At 34.1% G+C, this 20,149-nt stretch overlaps 2 protein-coding genes across 4 annotated transcripts in view; one reads left to right on the top strand and one right to left on the bottom strand.

Moving 5' to 3' along the window:
* LOC100679390 (pleckstrin homology domain-containing family J member 1) overlaps positions 1-18,762 on the bottom strand; it is a 152,474-nt gene extending 133,712 nt beyond the window's left edge. Inside the window, exon 1 of one of the 3 annotated variants that reach the window (XR_004226762.2) lies at positions 18,585-18,745. Coding sequence is in view for 2 of the 3 variants with exons in the window: in XM_016989117.3 (XP_016844606.1) it covers positions 18,585-18,675 (91 nt within the window). In the remaining variant the exon portion in view is untranslated. Of the gene's footprint in view, positions 1-18,584 lie in introns of all 3 variants that reach the window. The other 2 variants (XM_016989117.3, XM_003427891.5) reach the window with 2 other exon arrangements.
* Positions 1-20,149, top strand: part of LOC107981889 — a 1,212,633-nt gene that overhangs the window by 451,336 nt on the left and 741,148 nt on the right. The gene's annotated exons all lie outside the window — the stretch shown is intronic.

Below are 20,149 nucleotides of genomic sequence, written 5' to 3'. Positions count from 1 at the left end.
CGTGGTCCTCTCCGTTGCGCATTTCTCATCACAGGCAAAAGGGGAGGATGGCATTCCTCAGGATGTCATTGCTAAATCCCTTCCGGTCCTGGGCCACCACCTTGCATCTATTTTTAACTCCTCTCTGTCTAGTGGCGTCTTCCCTGGAGCCTGGAAAAAGGCCTGTCTAGTGCCCCTCAAGAAAACGGCAATTCCATCAGCCGCTTCAGACTTTCGTCCGATCGCTCTGTTATGTTTTCTTGCCAAGGTTCTATAAAAGATTGTTCACGACCAGATATCCGAGTACTTAGAGTCGGAGAAGCTTCTTGATACACGTCAGACGGGTTTTCGGCGTTATCACAGCACGCAAACAGCACTACTGAGTCTGTCAGAGGATATTAGGGCGGGTATTAATAGCAAAAAACAACTGCTTACTATCCTCCTGATGTTTTTCTTCGAAAGCTAATAGGAATGGGTTTCTCTAGGTCTGTAGTTCTGTGGATCAAGTCATACATTACAGGGCGTAACCATCAAGTGATTACGAAAACAGTTGGCAACTCTGATTGGCTCACTACCAATCTTGGCGTTCCACAGGGCTCGGTCCTGGATCCTCTTCTCTTTAGTTGTTTTAAGTCGTTGACTTCGACACGCAGATCCTCATTAACCTTTTCTAGAGCCGCGATATCTTTGCTCTGCTGCTCAACTGTTTGAGTGAGATCGTTGATTTTTTCAACTAAAGAGTCGGTCTTAGCTGTAAGGTCTTTAGTAGTTTGTGTACCGGTTGCTACCATACAAAAAGCTTCGGCTAATTTATCGTCGGTCACATGCTTTTCCAGTTAGGAGGTAACGCCATTTTGTCACGAGGAATCTGAACTTGCGTCGCAGACGAGTCACAATTCGCAACCGTACTCTGATAGTCGGGGTTTTGAGAGATAATGGTGCTATTGCTAACGTTATCGAGATCACTGACGTCGAGTAATGAAGCAGAATCTAAATCTCGAGCTAAATCAAAGAGAGATGCGCGCTCACTACTGTTTTGCTGGTTACCAACATCTGTGTTAGTTTTAAGAGATAGATCTCCGTACGTTTTCGCACAACACGGTTTGCACACTCTAGCACTAGCAAACCTAGCAAGACAGCCTTCGTGAAACGTTAAAGAGCAAGTATTACATGCGACAACTTTAGTTACCGCGTTTCGACCACATCTCCTGCATACTGGCATTTATAATAACGGCAGCTAAATCTAAAACTAATATCTAATATTTACAACTTAAGGCTAAAGATTCCAACTTATTTAATACGCTGTTTCTACACAGTTCTACAGATATACGCAGTTTGTTACGCACTCTCCCCGCTTTCTTGCTACTGCCTGCTGCTGCCACTGGCTAACTCGTGGCGCTGCTGTTGTTCTGCTGCTGTGAGCTCAGCTGACCCAGAGCGTTTGAATAAAGAGTGGGAGAGCACGATATACTCGCGTAAAATCTAAAATTTTATTTAACAAAATTAATTTTCTAATATTTTTTATAATTTATTGCGGAGCTTGTACGGGGTGTTACACAAAGCGAGGAACAACACTTAAGATAATTACTATGTAACTTGTCATGCCCATGCCCGTTTCATTTTGTTCATTGGTGAACAACTAAACTTTTCCTTTTATGTATTAGAACGTCATACGAATACCATCACGTTTCAAATCCCTCTGAAAGAGTAGTACTTTTCATTTTTCACCGCGAAGAGTAGCACAGGTGAAGCTTTTGCTGCGAAGACTAGCACTTTTCACAACTTTGCCGCGAAGACTAACTCGTTTCACGTCTTTGCCGCGAAGGCTAGCTCTTTTCACGAAAACACTAGAGGTTTCGGGGCTTTATGCTCAAAAAATTGATGATATTTATGAACGCCAAAGTGGTAAATAGTAACATTCACATGCAAAAAGTCAGCTAGTACAATAATTATAAAATTATCGTAAGTTTTTCTCATACTACAAAGAGCATTAGTTTGAACCATGAAACGTGCTACTCTTCGCGGCGAAAAGTGAAAAGTGCTAGTCTTTGCGGCAAACAACGAAATGTACTAGTTTTCAACGCAGGTTCTGAAATCTACTACTCTTCGTAGGGACCGACGATATGTACATTCAGTCTGCTTTAATTTTACATTATCTTACATCAAGTTTTTAGTTTAGTTATTTTATCACTTTTCTTACTTATTCTCTTTTTTCTCTCTCGGTTCCACCGCCTTTTTCTCTTTAACCTTCCTTTTTCCTCATTGCTGCCCTCTCCTCCTCATTGTCTCTCTCCTCATCTCCTACCTTTCTCTCCTCCTCTCTCACCTTTTTTATTCTTCCTTCCTCCTTTAGCCAAACGTAATCTACCTCATTCACTATCACCGTTACTTTTTCTATACGTCTCTCCTCTTCTCTTTGCCTCTTCCATCTTTCTTTCTCTCTTTAGCAGTACTTTTTGTTTCTCTCACATTCATCCACTGCTCTAACCTTATCTGTCCAGAATTCCAAAAAAATTAATAGTTCTTTTGGGCTACGTACTATCAGTAAAAGAAGATTATTATCAAAATAGTACATTACACAACTAGGGGCAAAAGTTGGCTTTTTCAAGCGAGGATATTGATTAACCCGCAGGCGCCCTCGACCCCCACTCATGTTCAACTATCATTCAAGTCTCTTAACCATCATCCGAGTCTCTCAACTATCATCCGAGACAACCATCATCCGCCCTAGAGGCGAAAGTGCTTACTTTTGCCCCAAGGGAAAAAACCCTTTGCCTGAGATATATGAATATATGTATGTGCGGGTGTGTTTAAATATGTGTATATACACAAAATATACTAAAAAGGCCTTTCGCCTCAGGCTTGAAAAACTCCACTTTCGCTCGACTTCTTCTAAGGCAAAAAGCGCGTTTTCAATGCACGTATTATGAAAAATTTTTACCCCACGCTGCTGAGAAAAACTCGAATTTCTATTCATTTCTTATGCATGAAAAAAGGGTCTTTATAAGCAGGTATTAGAAAAATTAATTTTCCTTCTTATTAATTTCTTCTCAATGAAATTTGTTAGTTATACCGATGAATTCTCCATTCCTACAAAATTAAGAAATATGAACAAAACATAGAGAAGAGAAGATTAGATGTGGAAGCTAAAAAATACAGTTTTCCTGGTCCATGAAACTTTTTAAATAAAGCGTGCAATGAAAAATTAAAACTAGAGCGCAAGTGTTTTATTCAAAGAATCATTTTATCGAAAGAAATTGTCGATTGGACTTTTAGTTTTTTAACAAGTTTTGAAATACGAATGGATGTTTACACGATCTTAGCGTGATCTCAGCGCTAACCTCAAAACTAAGTAGCACCAATAAACTTTTTATTATTTTAATTTCTATTAATATAAATAGCACAGTGCCATTCTATTAAGTTTAATTAATCATTTTACCGAAAGAAAAAGTTAATTAGACTTTTAGTTTTTTTTTTGGCATTTGAAATACGAAATATCTCGTGGCGTATTTTGGAAGCTTTAGCTCCCACATCCCCTTAATCGATTTAAAATACTTTTAATTCCTTTTAATTGTAACAATTGGGATTAAGATATAGTCTCAGAATTGATTCATTTCTTTTATCGATTTTAATCCAGGTTTTTTAGCAGGGATGGCAAAGTACGCCCTTGTCTTAGAATCTTATAACCAGCCCAGGTTCTTTTTGTGCAGAGTAATAGGCTCTTTCTAACACCACATATGTATTCATAAACATTCTGCAACTTCTGTAGTCGAGTCTGGAGCTCCCTAGACATATAAAGGTGCACTACAGAGTAGTGATCTAAATGAGAAATTGCAAGAACGGCGGCCAACTGCTTTTGTAATGCCTCAGTGGTACTGGATCGAAAAGACCTAAACCCATAAAGGGCTCTGTTAGCCTTGCAACTAACTGCATCCATAGACATAAGAGAGATAGACTGCATGTGAAGGTTAGCAAAAGTGGACCCAATTGACCTATGTGTAAGACAAAGACACCATACCTTCTATCCAATGCTTGGTATATGGGATAAAAGGTATTCTGTCTTTCTCTCACTGGGTACCACTTTTGCTAGCCTACACAAGCAGTCTATCTCTCTTATGTCTATGACTGCATCTACCTGTTATACAATAAGAATATGGAATTTTGATCTTTTCAAATCTTTATTTTGTGTAAATAGGTGTATATGTATAAAAGCTTATTTCATGAAAGCCTATTGCAAATTAAATATTTAGTTAAAATCACTTGAATTTACGGTAATTCTATTTGCACGGCAGAAAGAATGCTAGGGTATTTTATGAAACTGTGAACATAGTTGGAATACTGCACTAGAAGCCAACTTCAAGCCCTCCTTTATTCTAGCTCACTGACTAGTGACTATACTAGCGCTCTCTGTCTGCTACCAAACAAATTATCCTATACAGGTCTTTAGATAAACGACGGTGCCGCGGCGCGGTGTCACAGTACTGTCGTCGCTACTCGCGAGTTAATACGTTTAGTTGTTTACGTTTTTTCTTTGTTCGTATCCAACTGAACATCGTATTTTGCATCGGTTCGACACTGTGTGCGCAGTTGCTACTTGCGAGTCAAGACTTCCAATTGTGAATTACGTTTGCCTTTAGTGTGTGTGATAAAATTGATATCTTTAGATTTTTACAATCAGCAGACCGGCACTTTGTAATGTCTTTTTTTCTTCATCGTAATTTGATCAACTTTTACAAACAGGTAAGTTTACATGAAGATTATATGTTAGTGCGCGTATAATTGTACCAAAACATTATGGCTAGTCTCGTGCCTGCGAAAACAAAGCTCTCGCAGGTTGCGCTTTTCAGAATTTTGAGACGTTCTATATATATATATAGATATACATATGTGCGTTGAGTCGCGGAGATTTGTTGGCGGCGGTCGTGATGTTCGGTGATTTGTACATCACCGCGAATTTGTTTACTGACGCGAGGTAAAAGTAACGTTTTTTAGAATTTCGAGATATTTGATATATACATATATATGTGTGTATGCGCGCTAAGTCACGGAGAAAGTGTGCTCGCACAAACAAAGGTGGACTACCGGTCACCTTCTAATTTCCACGAAAAATTGTGTTCGAATTTCATGTTTGGATGATTAGCACACGCCGCGAAAACAAAGATCTTGGCAGTTGCGGTGTTCGGTCATCTTCCTGCATTTTGTATCATGACTATAGTCTCGTGTACACAAAACAAAGCTCTCAGCGGTTGAGTTTCTTAGAATTTCGGGACGTTCTATATATGTACATATATATGTGCGTCGAGTTGCGGAGATTTGTTGTCGGCGGTCGTGGCGTTCGGTAATGTTTACATCTCCGCGAATTGGTTTACTGACGCAAGATCAAAGTAACGCTTTTTAGATTTTCGAGACGTTCAATATATACACGTGTGTGTGTATGCGCGTTAAGTCGCGTTAAGTCGCGGAGAGAGAGAGAGAGAGAGAGAGAGAGAGAGAGTTATACATTTAATTAAATTTTTATGTAAATAGCAAAATGATTTTTACTTCAATACATTGTTTTTGGTTTTTAGTATGTCAGTGGCCGATGATGTTCCTCTCAAGGAATATCTAAGCCGTATCAAAATTAAAGACGACAAACAGTTTTACTTATTTAAAAGAACTCTACGCTCAACTTATAAAGAGAATTTCTCACGGAGGGATGCATAAAACAAAACCAAACTATGCAATTCTGCGAGGAAGGAAGCTAATCGAACTTATCAAATACTACCATATCGTCTACGAATGCATTCATGGGAAGGAGAGAGCAAGTACAAGTACTGGACAGCGTAATGCCAAGTAAGTGGAAATCTTCTCTACTTGGTGCCAGATGAATTAAGAATTTAAAAACTCAACAGCGCTACCATTTTTTCAATTGACACTTCACTACTATAGTCACTAATCTTTTGACTTTTGAGTAATTTTTTAAAATCTATTTTATTTCGAAAAATAGTTAACATTTTTCTTTTATAATAATCAGTTTTTGTTTATAATTTATAATATTTTATATTGTTTTGATACCTATTTTAATTTTTTATTATAGAACGAGTAAATTTAATTGTCCAGCAACAATTACATTCACGTTGTCTCAATATGGGTTCTATTACTTTGTTAGTGAAGTAATAAGTCACAAAGGACATGAACATTTCAAAGTATGTTATTTTTTATTTATAATTCATTAACTATTAGTATATCATTGTACGTTTGAATTTTTAATTGTTTCTTATGCATGTAGGGTCTAACTCATACTTTACCACAAAACCGAAAATGCGACGAAGAGACGGAAAATTTTGTTAAAGAAAGTTTAAAACTAGGTTGCGAGAAGCAAAAAATTAAATTATTGATGTTGTTGCCGAAAAAGGTAAGAATCCTGAAAGATATCCACAACATCGAACAAAAGCTTAAAAAATATCTAAAGAGCAAATATCTCACGGAGGTTCTCAATGGTATAACAAAACTTGAATATTTCTTCTATTTCATAATATACTATTAACATTTACCTATTTCACTAATTTATTATTCATATTTATAGATGCGACTCATGAGCTTCTTCTAAACGATGAGAAGGAATTCCAAGCTCTATATTTTTACACAGAGGCTATGAAGAATATTTTATCAGCTTGGCCAGAATTTCTTTTAATTGATGGTATATATATTTTGTTAGAATTGGGATACGTTGTTTTGTTAATAGCTGCCGAAGATGGAAATGGAATGACTGAAATAGTAAGTGTTTGTATCGTTTCGACAGAGGATGAATCTGTTGTCAGATGGTTTATTGAATGCTTTAAAAAGCACCATTCAGAAGCTTGTAGAAATACCAAATCATTTATGAGTGACAAAGATAAAACTTTACGCAAGGTCATCAAAGAAATGTTTCAAGTTCCGATGTACATTTGTATGTTTCACTCTCAGCAAGCCTTTCATAATGCTCTTTCCCCGAAGAAAATGAAACTTTCAAACGAAGATCGAGAATTTTGTCTAAAAATATTTCAAAAAATGGTTTACAGCAAAAGTTTTCAAGAATATGAAAAACATCTAACCGAATTTTACGCATTTGCACCAACAGATGTTATAGGCTACTTCAATATGTATTGGAAAAATTGCTATGATGAGTGGGTTTACTTTGAAATGTTCGTATGTAACTATGGAAACGGTACAAACAATCGCTTAGAATCTGTAAATCAAAAACTAAAACTGTATCTTCGTAAAAATAGTGCATTACTTCAATTTTTTATATCGCTTTTTGATTATTTTAAATTATTAAATTACGAAAAAGATTGTAAAGCTGCAGCAACAGTAATGAGAAGAAGTCGATTATCTTTGCAGTACCTAAAATTAAGTGATTATCAAAATACTTTAACTCCATATGCTTTCAAATATGTAGTGGAACAGTATAATACTGTATCGTTTGTTGAACATCAGGCTTGTACGCCAATTAATGACAATGAGTATAAATTAACGTCAGCTACACGAACTAAGATTTGTACTACTGTAAGTTGTTCGTGTACAGAATACCGTTCCATGCGTTTACCATGTCGTCATATTTTTTTTTATAAGGATGAAAAACAATTTACCATTATTTAGCCCAGATACTTACGATGAGAGATGGTCTACGCTCTATTACAAGAATAATCAGAGATTATTAAAAGTAGCACCTTCTATTCAAGTAAACTCCGCGCAATCTCATTTTAAAAATAATGTCACTAATCGTAATAATGATGAGAATTCATTGAATTTGACTGATAGTAATAATGCAAAAAGTTTCTTACACCAAGAAAACGATAATTCTGTGCTGAAAAGTACAAAAAGTAATGAGTTTAATGACGATGTTTGTGCTAATGCCAAAGAGAATCCAGAATGTTCCCTGGAACAAGAACTGAACGATTCTGTGAAAAGTATTCAAATTAATAGTACAAACACTCAAATGGAAACCGTAGCTGCTAGTAATTTAAGAGAATTTAACGACTGTGTTTTGAATAGTACTAAGGATCTTGTTAAAAAAAAATATTACGGTGCAATCAAATGAAAAAGCAGCGCACAATTTAGATAGTATTGAAATTGATGCTAAAATGTTATCTGTAAAAAGTAAAGGGCGACCAAAAGGTCGAGCTTTAAATGCGATAGGTTTAAAACGAAAAAGTAGTGATACGGTAAATTCTAACGTACCTACAAAACGCAAGCCAAAAACAGTCGTTTCTAAAAAACCTATTACACATTTACAAGTGCCAAAGAAGCCTGGTATTTTAGATAGTATTGAAATTGATGCTAAAATGTTATCTGTAAAAAGTAAAGGGCGACCAAAAGGTCGAGCTTTAAATGCGATAGGTTTAAAACGAAAAAGTAGTGATACGGTAAATTCTAACGTACCTACAAAACGCAAGCCAAAAACAGTAGTTTCTAAAAAACTTATTACACATTTACAAGTGCCAAAGAAGCCTGATAATTTAGTGAAGTTTACTGATATGTCAAATGATTACTAAGCTTATATTATACTAAGTCACTGTTTCACTAACAGCAAAATTGATGATTTACAGAACGGTAACAATATCATTTTGCGTACTGATCTCACTCATTTCTGATAAAGATGTGTGCTGGTTTTCTGATGATAGAATAAGAGTAGATATACTACGTTCATTTGTAAGTGTTGATGTATTTTCTCATTTAAAAAATATTATTGAAAATCAGAAAACCTTTAAATGGTATTGTTTTCAATGTAAGCTTGTATTACGTGGGAAGCAGATAAGCTGTGATAGGTGCTTAGAGTGGATGCATTTTAAATGCGCCAAAATTACTAATATTGATGAAGATGCAGACTGGTTTTGGAATCAATGCTCGGTATAAAATATGTTTCACTACTTTATTATTGAACTAACATAAGTTTAGATCATAAAAATGTTAAAATCTTGAAAATTGTAGCAATTTGTTTAATTGCTGTTATAAAATTCGTATTTCACTATAACTATTTTTTAACATGATGAAAAATCATTCTCGATTTTAAGTAAAAAATGTATTAAATATTTTTTATAGCTTTTTATTTTTACAAAATTGATTTCACACATTTTCAATTACGTTTATTTCATGCTTCTTTTTAGTAAAATATTGGTAAAACTATTTCAACTATATCTTTTGGTACAGATTTACACTTATACGTTATTTTAAAAATGTATATTAATACATTTTTTACAAAAAACAATTTTAAGTTGTGCGTTTTTTCTACGTTTTACCGATTTTCAACGTACATTACTAATAATATATTATAAAAGTTTCATGGATTGTACTAATCGCACTATAAAAAGATTATAAAAATGTTATCAGAATGAGGATCAAAAATCCATATGTTCATCGCATTGCGTTAATATAAAAATGTATTGACTTTTTTCTAATATTGCAAAACGTGTATTGGAGATACAATTTATAATAAAATGTTTATTTCTATCAGAGTGTGTGTTATTATATCGATCAATCAAATCCACCTACCCACGCACCTCGACTTTCAATGAGAGACTTATTTTAAAAGAAAAAGGATTAAGTCTGTATATCGGCGAAAGGCGAGCGAAAGCGAGAATTTTCGCACTCAACTCGTGAAATGTATTTCAAAAAACATGCTCTTCAATCAAAGTTACTGCGTGTTAAAAAAGATGTTTGAAGATAACTTTTAAGGAAACATCATTTTCCTAAAAAATATTGTTATTCAGACTATTAAAACTTACGGTATGTACAGAGTAGGTGTGTTTATGTGTCTCGTTTGAAGCAATTAACCTGTCTTTGACTCGCGTTCTTCCAGTGCTGTATTTTGTATAAAAAATCTGTTATATTATAATGATTTGCGTACAGCTTATTTTTATTTCATTTATACATGCTAAAATCCTTTTTCTACCTTCATTGTGTCTGAAGCGTATACTTAAAAAAAACGGTGCTGCTATACCTACGCCAAATCGCAATTTGATGTTCGCTATTTTAGCTACTCAAACGCTCTCCTAGGTGTCAATATATGTATAAACGTTGTTAAGTATCCACTCCACATATATAGATATACGAGCATGCGCACAGCGCAGATGCACAGAGGGATGATTGCTTTAGCTCTATGTTTATGAGTAGTATGCGGATTGGTTATTTGTACGACAATTTTATCAATGATGTCGGTTAACCCACGGTGAACGATAACCACTTAACCTGATAAACCACGTAAAGATGATGGGTGAGTCGCGAAGCGCCCTATTATTTTCATTTGGGTTTGTGAGTTGACTCACCCATCATCTTTACTTGGGTTATTGGGTTAAGCAACTTGGTAACATCCCGAGATCGGTACCACCCCGAGGTGGTGTTGGGGTAGTATGGTTATTTTTTGAATATTTATGAGTTCCACTTATGCAACTCGGTAATATCCCGAGATCGTTACCACCCCGAGGTTGGTGTTGGGGTAGTATGGTTATCTTTTGAATATGTATGAGTTCTACACGTTCTCCAGGTAACTTTCGATCCAAGCGATTCTTTTTTACCCACCAAAAATTAAATGAAAGCTCTTATCTTGTACTTATATCTCAAAAGTTTACATTAACACTTTGGTGGCTGGTTAGCTAAGTATGTGGTAACCAAAAAGCTCAAAAAAAACAGCCGTAATTGATATATATATATATATATATATATATATATATATATATATATATATATATATATATATATATGTATATATTGCTAACCCGCAATTAAAATGTTAATGTAAACTTTTAAGATATAAGTTCTTTTCCAATACTATGATGTTTACAATTTTTAAAATGTTTTTTTTTTAGAGGGAAAAGTAGGCCACGTTTAGGCACGTGTTATAAGGGCAAAAAAATTGCGTAAAAATTTAAATAGTATATAGGTCACACCATATTTTTTTAACACGCAGACGTATATTCGAGTTTTTTTGTACGTGTTATAAGCGGGGCTGACGTGACTATTTTTTGACACGGCAATCACGCTCTTGTTCAAACATTATATAATAGTCAAATTAATTTTTTTGTAAATAAATAATTGATTTTAACAGTAGAAACCAAATTTATAATGAAAAAATTTGAATAAAATGAAATAAATTATTCCGTGAATAGCGTAATTTTAATTTTTATGCAATCATTGCAAATTTTATTAATAATATCGAATTATTACAATTTACTAAATAAATAAATAATACATGTAGCGGGCAAAAAAACTGTTTTTGCCTGCATAATAGGTCAAAAAAGTTTCACTTTAGTCCCGATTAATACGTACAAAAAACGCGAAAGTCGTTTGCGTTCTTCTCAACTATCCACTTTGCTTGCTCATAAGTAAGATCAATAAGTTTTTACTTACCTAGCGGCGGGAAGCGCCAATTTCCCGTCCACTGCGGGAATTGTCACTTCCCACTCGCGCCTTCTTCCGCTGTGCCGAGTACGGAAACTCGCAGTGCGAGGAGTAGGTGGATTTTAGATTTACATGTAATCAATCATCTTAAAAAATTATTTTTTTACAGTAACTTTTATTCTTTTAGTACCTTATTAATTGCCCGATATTCAAAATCTAATTAAAGCAATTAATTTCTTTTCGATTTTAAAACTATTTAAATTTACCGCCTTCTATTCTGCCACTTTTGGGAACGCTGGTGCCATACCATGAAGAATGCTATCATTGGTCTGAAGGAGGTTGCAAGTGCGGCACTCCAACACAGTTCATCAAATATTCCCTAGCGTTTTTGACGTGTCGTGTGTTATAGGTTAGAATTCCATTACTTGCGTATCAAGTATTGTTTTATCTATATTATTAATGCATATAATTTATTGAATCGATATAACTAACATATTAACGCTGTCAATACTTATTTGTACGACAGATTTTATTCTGAAAACGTCGATTTCCTTATTTGTACGACAGATTGTCTTAATATTACTATCTGTCGTACAAATAGAACCGGCCTTGAATTTATCTAAAGAAAAAGTACTGGGATTGAATGTTAAAAATTGTCTAAATACATATAATTTTGGGAAAAATCACATGGTAATTGAGGATTTCAATATTGATATACTGGATAATAATATCTTAAGCCAGGAATTCTTAGAGAATTTCTTAGAAAGATCGTACAGACTGGGATTTGTAGGTATAACCAGACCAACAGTTAATGATCCAACTGAAGGAACGTGCATAGATAATGTTTTTGTCAAAAATAGTACAATACAAACTCAGTTTTATAAAATCACAAGCACTTTTACGGATCATTATCCATTATTTGTAATTTTTCAGGGAGGACTAGCTAAAGTAGAAAAAAATGTTAATGATAAGAGAATTAATTACAAAAAATTATGCACTTACGCTTCTACTACTGATTGGATAAATGTTATAGACACAAATGATCCCAACAAAGCTACAAACAATACAGGGTGATTCATTTTAATCCGACCACGACAAAAAACCATGGAAAAACTAATTTTAACGAAAAATGACCTTAACAAAAGTTGAAGGGGGTAAAGGGGGCCATCGAATGACACAAACACCTATGACCTTGAACTCGATTTTCAAGGTCATTTGAGGGAATTGTGATTTTTTTAAATAGGAACCTCTATTTTTGACCTTGAAATCGGATAGAGCGGAAAAAATTACGTCGCAAAGGATATTTTAAGTTTGCTTTGGTGACCTTGAGAAGGTCATATCAAGGTCAAATAACAAAAAATCTGCTAAACAGCTGTTTGTCTGGTTTTATTTTACTGATCTCGAAAGATGACCTTGACAAAAGTTGAAGGGAACAAAAGGGGCCATCCAATGACACCAACACCTTTGACCTTGAACTCGATTTTCAAGGTCATTTGAAGGTCATTGTATTTTTTTAACGGGAACCCCTATTTTTGACCTCTGAATACGGAGCAGCGGAAAAAATTACGTCGGAAATGACATTTCAAGTTTTCCTTAGTGACCTTGAGTAGGTCAATTCAAGGTCAAATAAGAAGTATCAGCCTAAGATTGTTTTCCTTTCAATTTTTTCGTAGAATTATCATTTTGTTATTGTAATAAACATTAAGAGAATAATTGACTTAAAATGTGATTATGCTTTGCTGACTTTAAAGCCATTTTGTAAGGTCAAAAGTGCAAAAATGCAATATCAAATGTTATGTGAAGTCCATATTTATATCCTAACTTTAGCGTTACCCAGGAACAACGACGTGGACGTAATAGGATTGTGTTCCCTTTGGGGTGCTTGATTAGAGTGAGTCCCCTTGCCTCTCACTTTTCGGGGTGCTTGATTAGAGTGAGTCCCCTTGCCTCTCACTTTTCGGGGTGCTTAATTAGAGTGAGTCTCCTTGCCTCTCACTTTTATTATGTACAGATTTGAATGTAGGTGCCCAAAGACACCACCATTTTTTTGGATTCTATTCAGTTCTTGAGATGTTTTCGTAAGCGAATTTTTATCCTATCTTTAGCGTTACTCAGGAACGACGTGGACACAATTGGCTACTAATTTTCCTCATCGAATTTTGCCTGAATTTATTGTTGAAATAAATAATTTATTTTGTAAAGATGATTTTTCATATTGAATTTTCCCACGACTCATTGTTGAAATAGACAATTTTTCTAATAAGAGATCTCTTGTCATATGAATTTATCCTCTACTCATTGTTACTTACACTTAGTATTCAATAGTTTACTAGTTATTGAATAGTTATTTATTATAGCCAATATAATAAATAACTATATATTATAGCCAATATATTATAGCCAAACTAATCAAATATCATTTGTTTAACATTTTCTCTTTTTCATTCATTGACCTTTACTTTTTCTATTAAAATTTCAACAAGGGAAGATATGATCCACAGAATTCAAACCGCTTGTGAAAACATCCCAAGAGTTGTATTACTCAGAACAGTAGAACATTTTCAGCAGCGAATTGAATTGTGTATCCAACAAAATGGTGGTGTCTTTGAGCACCTGCGTTGAATTTTGAGCAAAAGTGAGAGGCAAGGAGACTCACTCTAATTAAGCACCCCGAAAAGTGAGAGGCAAGGGGACTCACTCTAATCAAGCACCCCGAAAAGTGAGAGGCAAGGGGACTCACTCTAATCAAGCACCCCAAAGGGAACACAATCCTATTACGTCCACGTCGTTGTTCCTGGGTAACGCTAAAGTTAGGATATAAATATGGACTTCACATAACATTTGATATTGCATTTTTGCACTTTTGACCTTACAAAATGGCTTTAAAGTCAGCAAAGCATAATCACATTTTAAGTCAATTATTCTCTTAATGTTTATTACAATAACAAAATGATAATTCTACGAAAAAATTGAAAGGAAAACAATCTTAGGCTGATACTTCTTATTTGACCTTGAATTGACCTACTCAAGGTCACTAAGGAAAACTTGAAATGTCATTTCCGACGTAATTTTTTCCGCTGCTCCGTATTCAGAGGTCAAAAATAGGGGTTCCCGTTAAAAAAATACAATGACCTTCAAATGACCTTGAAAATCGAGTTCAAGGTCAAAGGTGTTGGTGTCATTGGATGGCCCCTTTTGTTCCCTTCAACTTTTGTCAAGGTCATCTTTCGAGATCAGTAAAATAAAACCAGACAAACAGCTGTTTAGCAGATTTTTTGTTATTTGACCTTGAAATGACCTTCTCAAGGTCACCAAAGCAAACTTAAAATATCCTTTGCGACGTAATTTTTTCCGCTCTATCCGATTCCAAGGTCTAAAATAGAGGTTCCTGTTTAAAAAAATCACAATTACCCTCAAATGACCTTGAAAATCGAGTTCAAGGTCATAGGTGTTTGTGTCATTCGATGGCCCCCTTTACCCCCTTCAACTTTTGTTAAGGTCATTTTTCGTTAAAATTAGTTTTTCCATGGTTTTTTGTCGTGGTCGGATTAAAATGAAACACCCTGTATTATACAAAACATAAATAAGTGCATTGCTATTGCAATGTGCAAAAGTAAGAATAGTAATAAAGAACTAAAACCAAGGAAAAATTGGATTACAAATGCCATTATAGTATCTTGTCGTAAAAAAGAAAAATTATATAATGAATGGAAAAATGATCCGGAAAATGAGCAACGAAAGAATGAATACATTAAGTACAATAAGTCTCTAGGCAAAATAATTAAAAATACTAAGATTAAATATGAACAAAACACTTTCTTGTTGAGTAAGAATAATCCTCGAAAATTATGGAAATTAATAAATGATAAATTAGGCAAAAAGGGAAAGAAAAGTAACAAAATAGAATATATAATGGATGATTCTAACAATAAAATTGATAATTTTTAGCAAATTACAAATAAGATGAATGAATTCTTCTGTGAAATTGGGCCAAAATTAAGTGATAAAATTAAAGTACCAATGGGTACAAATACTCCAAAGATTCCATTTAATGATAAGACGATATTCTTAAGACAAACAAACAGTATGGAAGTTAAAAACATAATTACTAAATTTAAAGAAAAAGCGGGTGGAGTTGATGGAATTGGCATTAAGACACTAAAAATATTATCAAACTATATTAGCGAACCTTTGGCTCTAATCTTTAATTTATGTATAGAAAAATCAATTTGTCCTGATGCATTGAAAACAGCTGAAGTTATACCGATTTATAAAAATGGCTCCAAGCATACAGCAAACAATTATAGACCAATTTCACTAATTTCGAATATTGCCAAAATCTTTGAAAAAATCATTCATAAGCGTGTATACGATTTTATAACTAAACACAATATTATATCTGATAATCAATTTGGTTTCATGAAAAATAAAAGTACAAAAGATGCATTAAATTACTTAACTAATATTATATACAGCAACTTAGATAAAAGCAAGCCACTAATAGTCACTTTCCTAGATCTAGCCAAGGCGTTTGATACAGTAGACCATAAAATACTACTGCAAAAATTGCATTATTACGGGATTCGAGGCTATGCATTAGACCTACTAAAAAGCTACAAAACAAATAGGAAGCAATGGGTGAAAATAAACAATATAAAAAGTGACTACAAAATAATAACAACTGTTGTGCCACAGGGCACGATACTAGGCCCCCTGCTTTTCTTATTATATATTAATTTTTTACTTGATAGCCTTAAGCATGATACCGTAATATCTTATGCTGACGACACAGCTGTTATATCAGCAGATAATACGTGGGAATCTGCAGAACGCAAAATGTACAATTATCTAAGTCATGTGGCAACGTGGCTGGCTCTCAACAAATTGTCTCTAAATATAAACAAAACAGTTTATATAACCTTTGGGAACTATCGTGATAGCGTACCAGCAAATATTTGCGTAAGAATTGATAACTTTTTAATAGAAAGAGTAGAGAGCTGTAAATACCTCGGCCTAATTTTTGATTACAACATGAAATGGGACAGACACATTGAGTATATAATAATCAAAACAAAATATCTAAACTATATCTTTGCCAAATTTTCTAATTTCATGAACACTAACATACTAACTACCCTGTATTATGCACTATTCCACAGTATAGCAACTTATGGAATTATTGCATGGGGAGGTGCGTATCAAAATTACGTGAACCTGCTCCAGAGACTGCAAACCAGACTTATAAAAACCATTAGCAAAAATACCTTTCTTAACAATAATTACCCTCCTAACATAGAACAATCTTTTTATACAGAGGCGTTATATTATCACCATTCCAAACTAAAAGCACTATATCTGACAAGTAAATCCAATACTAGAAATAAGAGCATTCTGTTACCTAAAATAATAAAAGCGATAAGTAACAAGAATAGTTACATAATAGCTATTAAACTATTTAATGACCTACCTAATGAACTTAAGGTTATATCAAACAATAAGAAAATATAATTGTAGTTTTAAACAAAGGCTATAACACCGTTAACTAGTTTTATAAAAACAAATCGTGAATTGTTTAGTTTTAGTATTAGTATGTAAGTTTTTAAGTTTAAGTTTTGTGAACCGGCCCTATGTACAGGTAAACTTGTTTTGCCTCTATAGGATATGCTACTGTTGTCTATAGCTATATAGACAAACAAGTAGTATTATTGTACTGATTAAATAAATAAATAAAATAAATGTATATATAAAAAACCAGGGTTGCAGAAGGAGGAAAAGAATAATAAAATTGCACTTAAAACTTTGGGGAAGAGGGTGAGAATAATGAAATTTCACATAAAACTAGGATTGGAGGGGGAGGGAAGGAATTATAAAATTGTACATACATAAAACCGAGGTTGGGTTGGGGGAAAAAAAAATAATAAAAAAATCAGGGTTGGAGGAAGAAGCAGGAATATTAGCAATATTAAATTAGTTCCACCAGAAGCCTAAGAACACGCTAGTGGCCAGAGGTATCTAAAAGCACATTCTGACAGCGACTGATAAAAGGTAACAACGTGTCTGCAACTTGCCAAGAGAATAACTTTGAAATTTCTAGGAATGAAAGATTAACTTCAAAATATTATACATAAAAAAGAAGCGCACGCTATGAGAATGCTATCAGGGATGAACCACTTATCTTTAGCCGTATGATGCTACATCACACATTAAACTGCTCAATGTCATAAGCACGCAGAACGGAACAGATTTCTTATTTTGAAGTCAACTATAGTTCATGTAGCATACATAGAAAATTACATTCATACAACAATCTGTTATAACTATAGCGATTCCATTTATTTTATTTATCAATTATATAAGCTACAGTGTATGCACCCTATTGCATTATTTCTTGTATAAAAAGCCTGTATAAATGAAAATAATACAGAAGTGAAAATGAAAAAATAAAAATTTAGCTAGTAATTTATAAGCAAGAAAAATCATTTTATATTCATACTTTATTGTAAACAAAAGGAACAACAGTATGTACAAATGCAATGCTATGATGCTTATTGTTTCATTGCGAATTTATAGAGTAGTGCCACCCCAAGTTAGATGAACCAACAATCAACAAAAAGATTAAGTTATTTTATAACTTGAAAATATTTTAGATATTAAAAACAAGCTTTTATATATATATATATATATATATATATATATATATATATATATATATATATATATATATATATATATGTGCAGAGATTTCTAAAAGTTTCAAAGGCAAAAAATTAATATACATAGTGCCTATAAAATTGTTAATATCATTAGGATGATAACACCTGCAAAACTATGGGACTAACTTTCAAAAATGTTAATTTGAATAGTTTAATGTTTGGAAACATTTTCAAAATTAAAGTTTTAGTGCTTAATTCCATAGTATGGTGTTAACATCCGGATTATAACACCTATTATAGACACTCATTAAATTATTTTTTGCTTTTACGAATTTTCTGGAAATTAAATTTTGTAAAAAGATCTGTGCAGAAAAGTCTGTAAAGATTTCTTCACATTATATTCATAAGGAACAATTTAATAAAACTTAAAATAGATAAAGTTAATAAATTGTAATTTAATGAGTATTAAACAACATTATTCGCCAAATTATCACTACGAATGAAAATACAAAATTTAATAAAAGATCCTTGTTGACAAAATAGGTTAGAGTAAAAAAAAAAATGTATCGAACACATTTAAAGTAATGAAGAACAAACCTGATTTATGAGATCTCTTATGATGCAATCGACCTTCTAATTCAGCTGGTCCAAAATAAATTTCAGCAAGTTCTTTACAATTGAATTTCATTGCCAGTTGTACGAGTGTTTTACTGTATACTAGAAATTGGCTTGTAGCGCGCGTCCCACGCGCGCGTTAATTTTGTTGTGGTTGAACTCTCTGAAGTTGCTCCATATTTCCAGTGTATCCACCAATGAAATTTTTTATTGATAACGGTCTAAATTGGCTCTGTAAGAGCTGCAGTTAGATACTATCGCAATCTCCCTTTTAAAAATGGATATATATATATATATGTGTGTGTGTGTGTGTGTGTATATAAATATATTTAAAATAATCAGTCCCAAATCAGTACATATTTTTAATACGTATTATCAGGCAAATTACATGTTTTTAGTACGTACTAAAGATACATACAAAAAATATGTATTTATTTTTAACAGGGTAGACACCTTTCTCGAATGATTTTAAGACCTAGACACCAAAAACCACGGAGCGCACTACCTAGACCTCGTCATCAGCCGTCTTCTACACCTGGACTCCAGTTCTAAATAATTTTTACACCTAGACACTGAAAACCACAACGCACGCCACTTAGTCCTCGGCACCGGCCACCTTGTAGACCTATACAGTGCCCTTAAAGAATTTTAACACTGAGACACCAAAAACCACGAAGCGCATTACCTAGACGTCGCAATCGGCAACCCTGTATTTCTAGACACCTTCCTTGAACGATATTTCCACCTAGACACAAAAAACTACGGATCGTTTCACCTAGACGCCGCAGTCGGCAACCCTATACACCCCCTGTTGGAAAAGGTCAATAGAAGTCGATTAGATCACTTATCAAGTTCTAATGCAAAAAATGGAATTAAGATTCACTATTCAAGTCAATTGAAATCTTATCGACTTTAATGATGAATTCTAATCGATTTCTATTCAATTTTTCCAGCAGGGCCTAGACACCTACCTCGAATGATTTTTAAACCTGGACACTAAAAACCACTAAGCGCGCCACCTACCTATACGTCATTACTGGCCACCTTGTACACCTAGGCACCGCTATTAAATGATTTTAACACCGAGACACCAAAAACCACGAAGCGCATTACCTAGACGTCGCAATCGGCAACCCTGTACACCTGAACACCTTCATCAAATAATTTCAAATGATTTTTACACCTAGCCACCAAAAATCACGGAGCGCATAACCCAGACGAAGCTATCGTTCACCTTGTATACCTAGGCAGTTCCCTTGAAGGATTTATATACCTATAAACTAAAAACCACGGAGCGCATAAGCTAGATCTCCTCACCGGCCACCTTGTACCTCTAGACACCTTCCCCCGAATGATTTTTACACCTAAACACAAAAAACTACGAAGCGCGCTACCTAAACGTAGTCACCGGACACCTTGTACACCTAGACAGTGCCCTTGAATGATTTCTATAACTAGATACTAAAAACCACGGAGCGCACCACCTAGACCTCGTTGCCGGCCACCTTGTATACCTGGACTCCGCACTCAAATGATTTTTACATTTA

Source organism: Nasonia vitripennis (genome assembly GCF_009193385.2).
Source record: "Nasonia vitripennis strain AsymCx chromosome 2 unlocalized genomic scaffold, Nvit_psr_1.1 chr2_random0004, whole genome shotgun sequence".
Taxonomy (NCBI): domain Eukaryota; kingdom Metazoa; phylum Arthropoda; class Insecta; order Hymenoptera; family Pteromalidae; genus Nasonia; species Nasonia vitripennis.
This window is presented reverse-complemented; position numbering and strand designations above follow the sequence as displayed.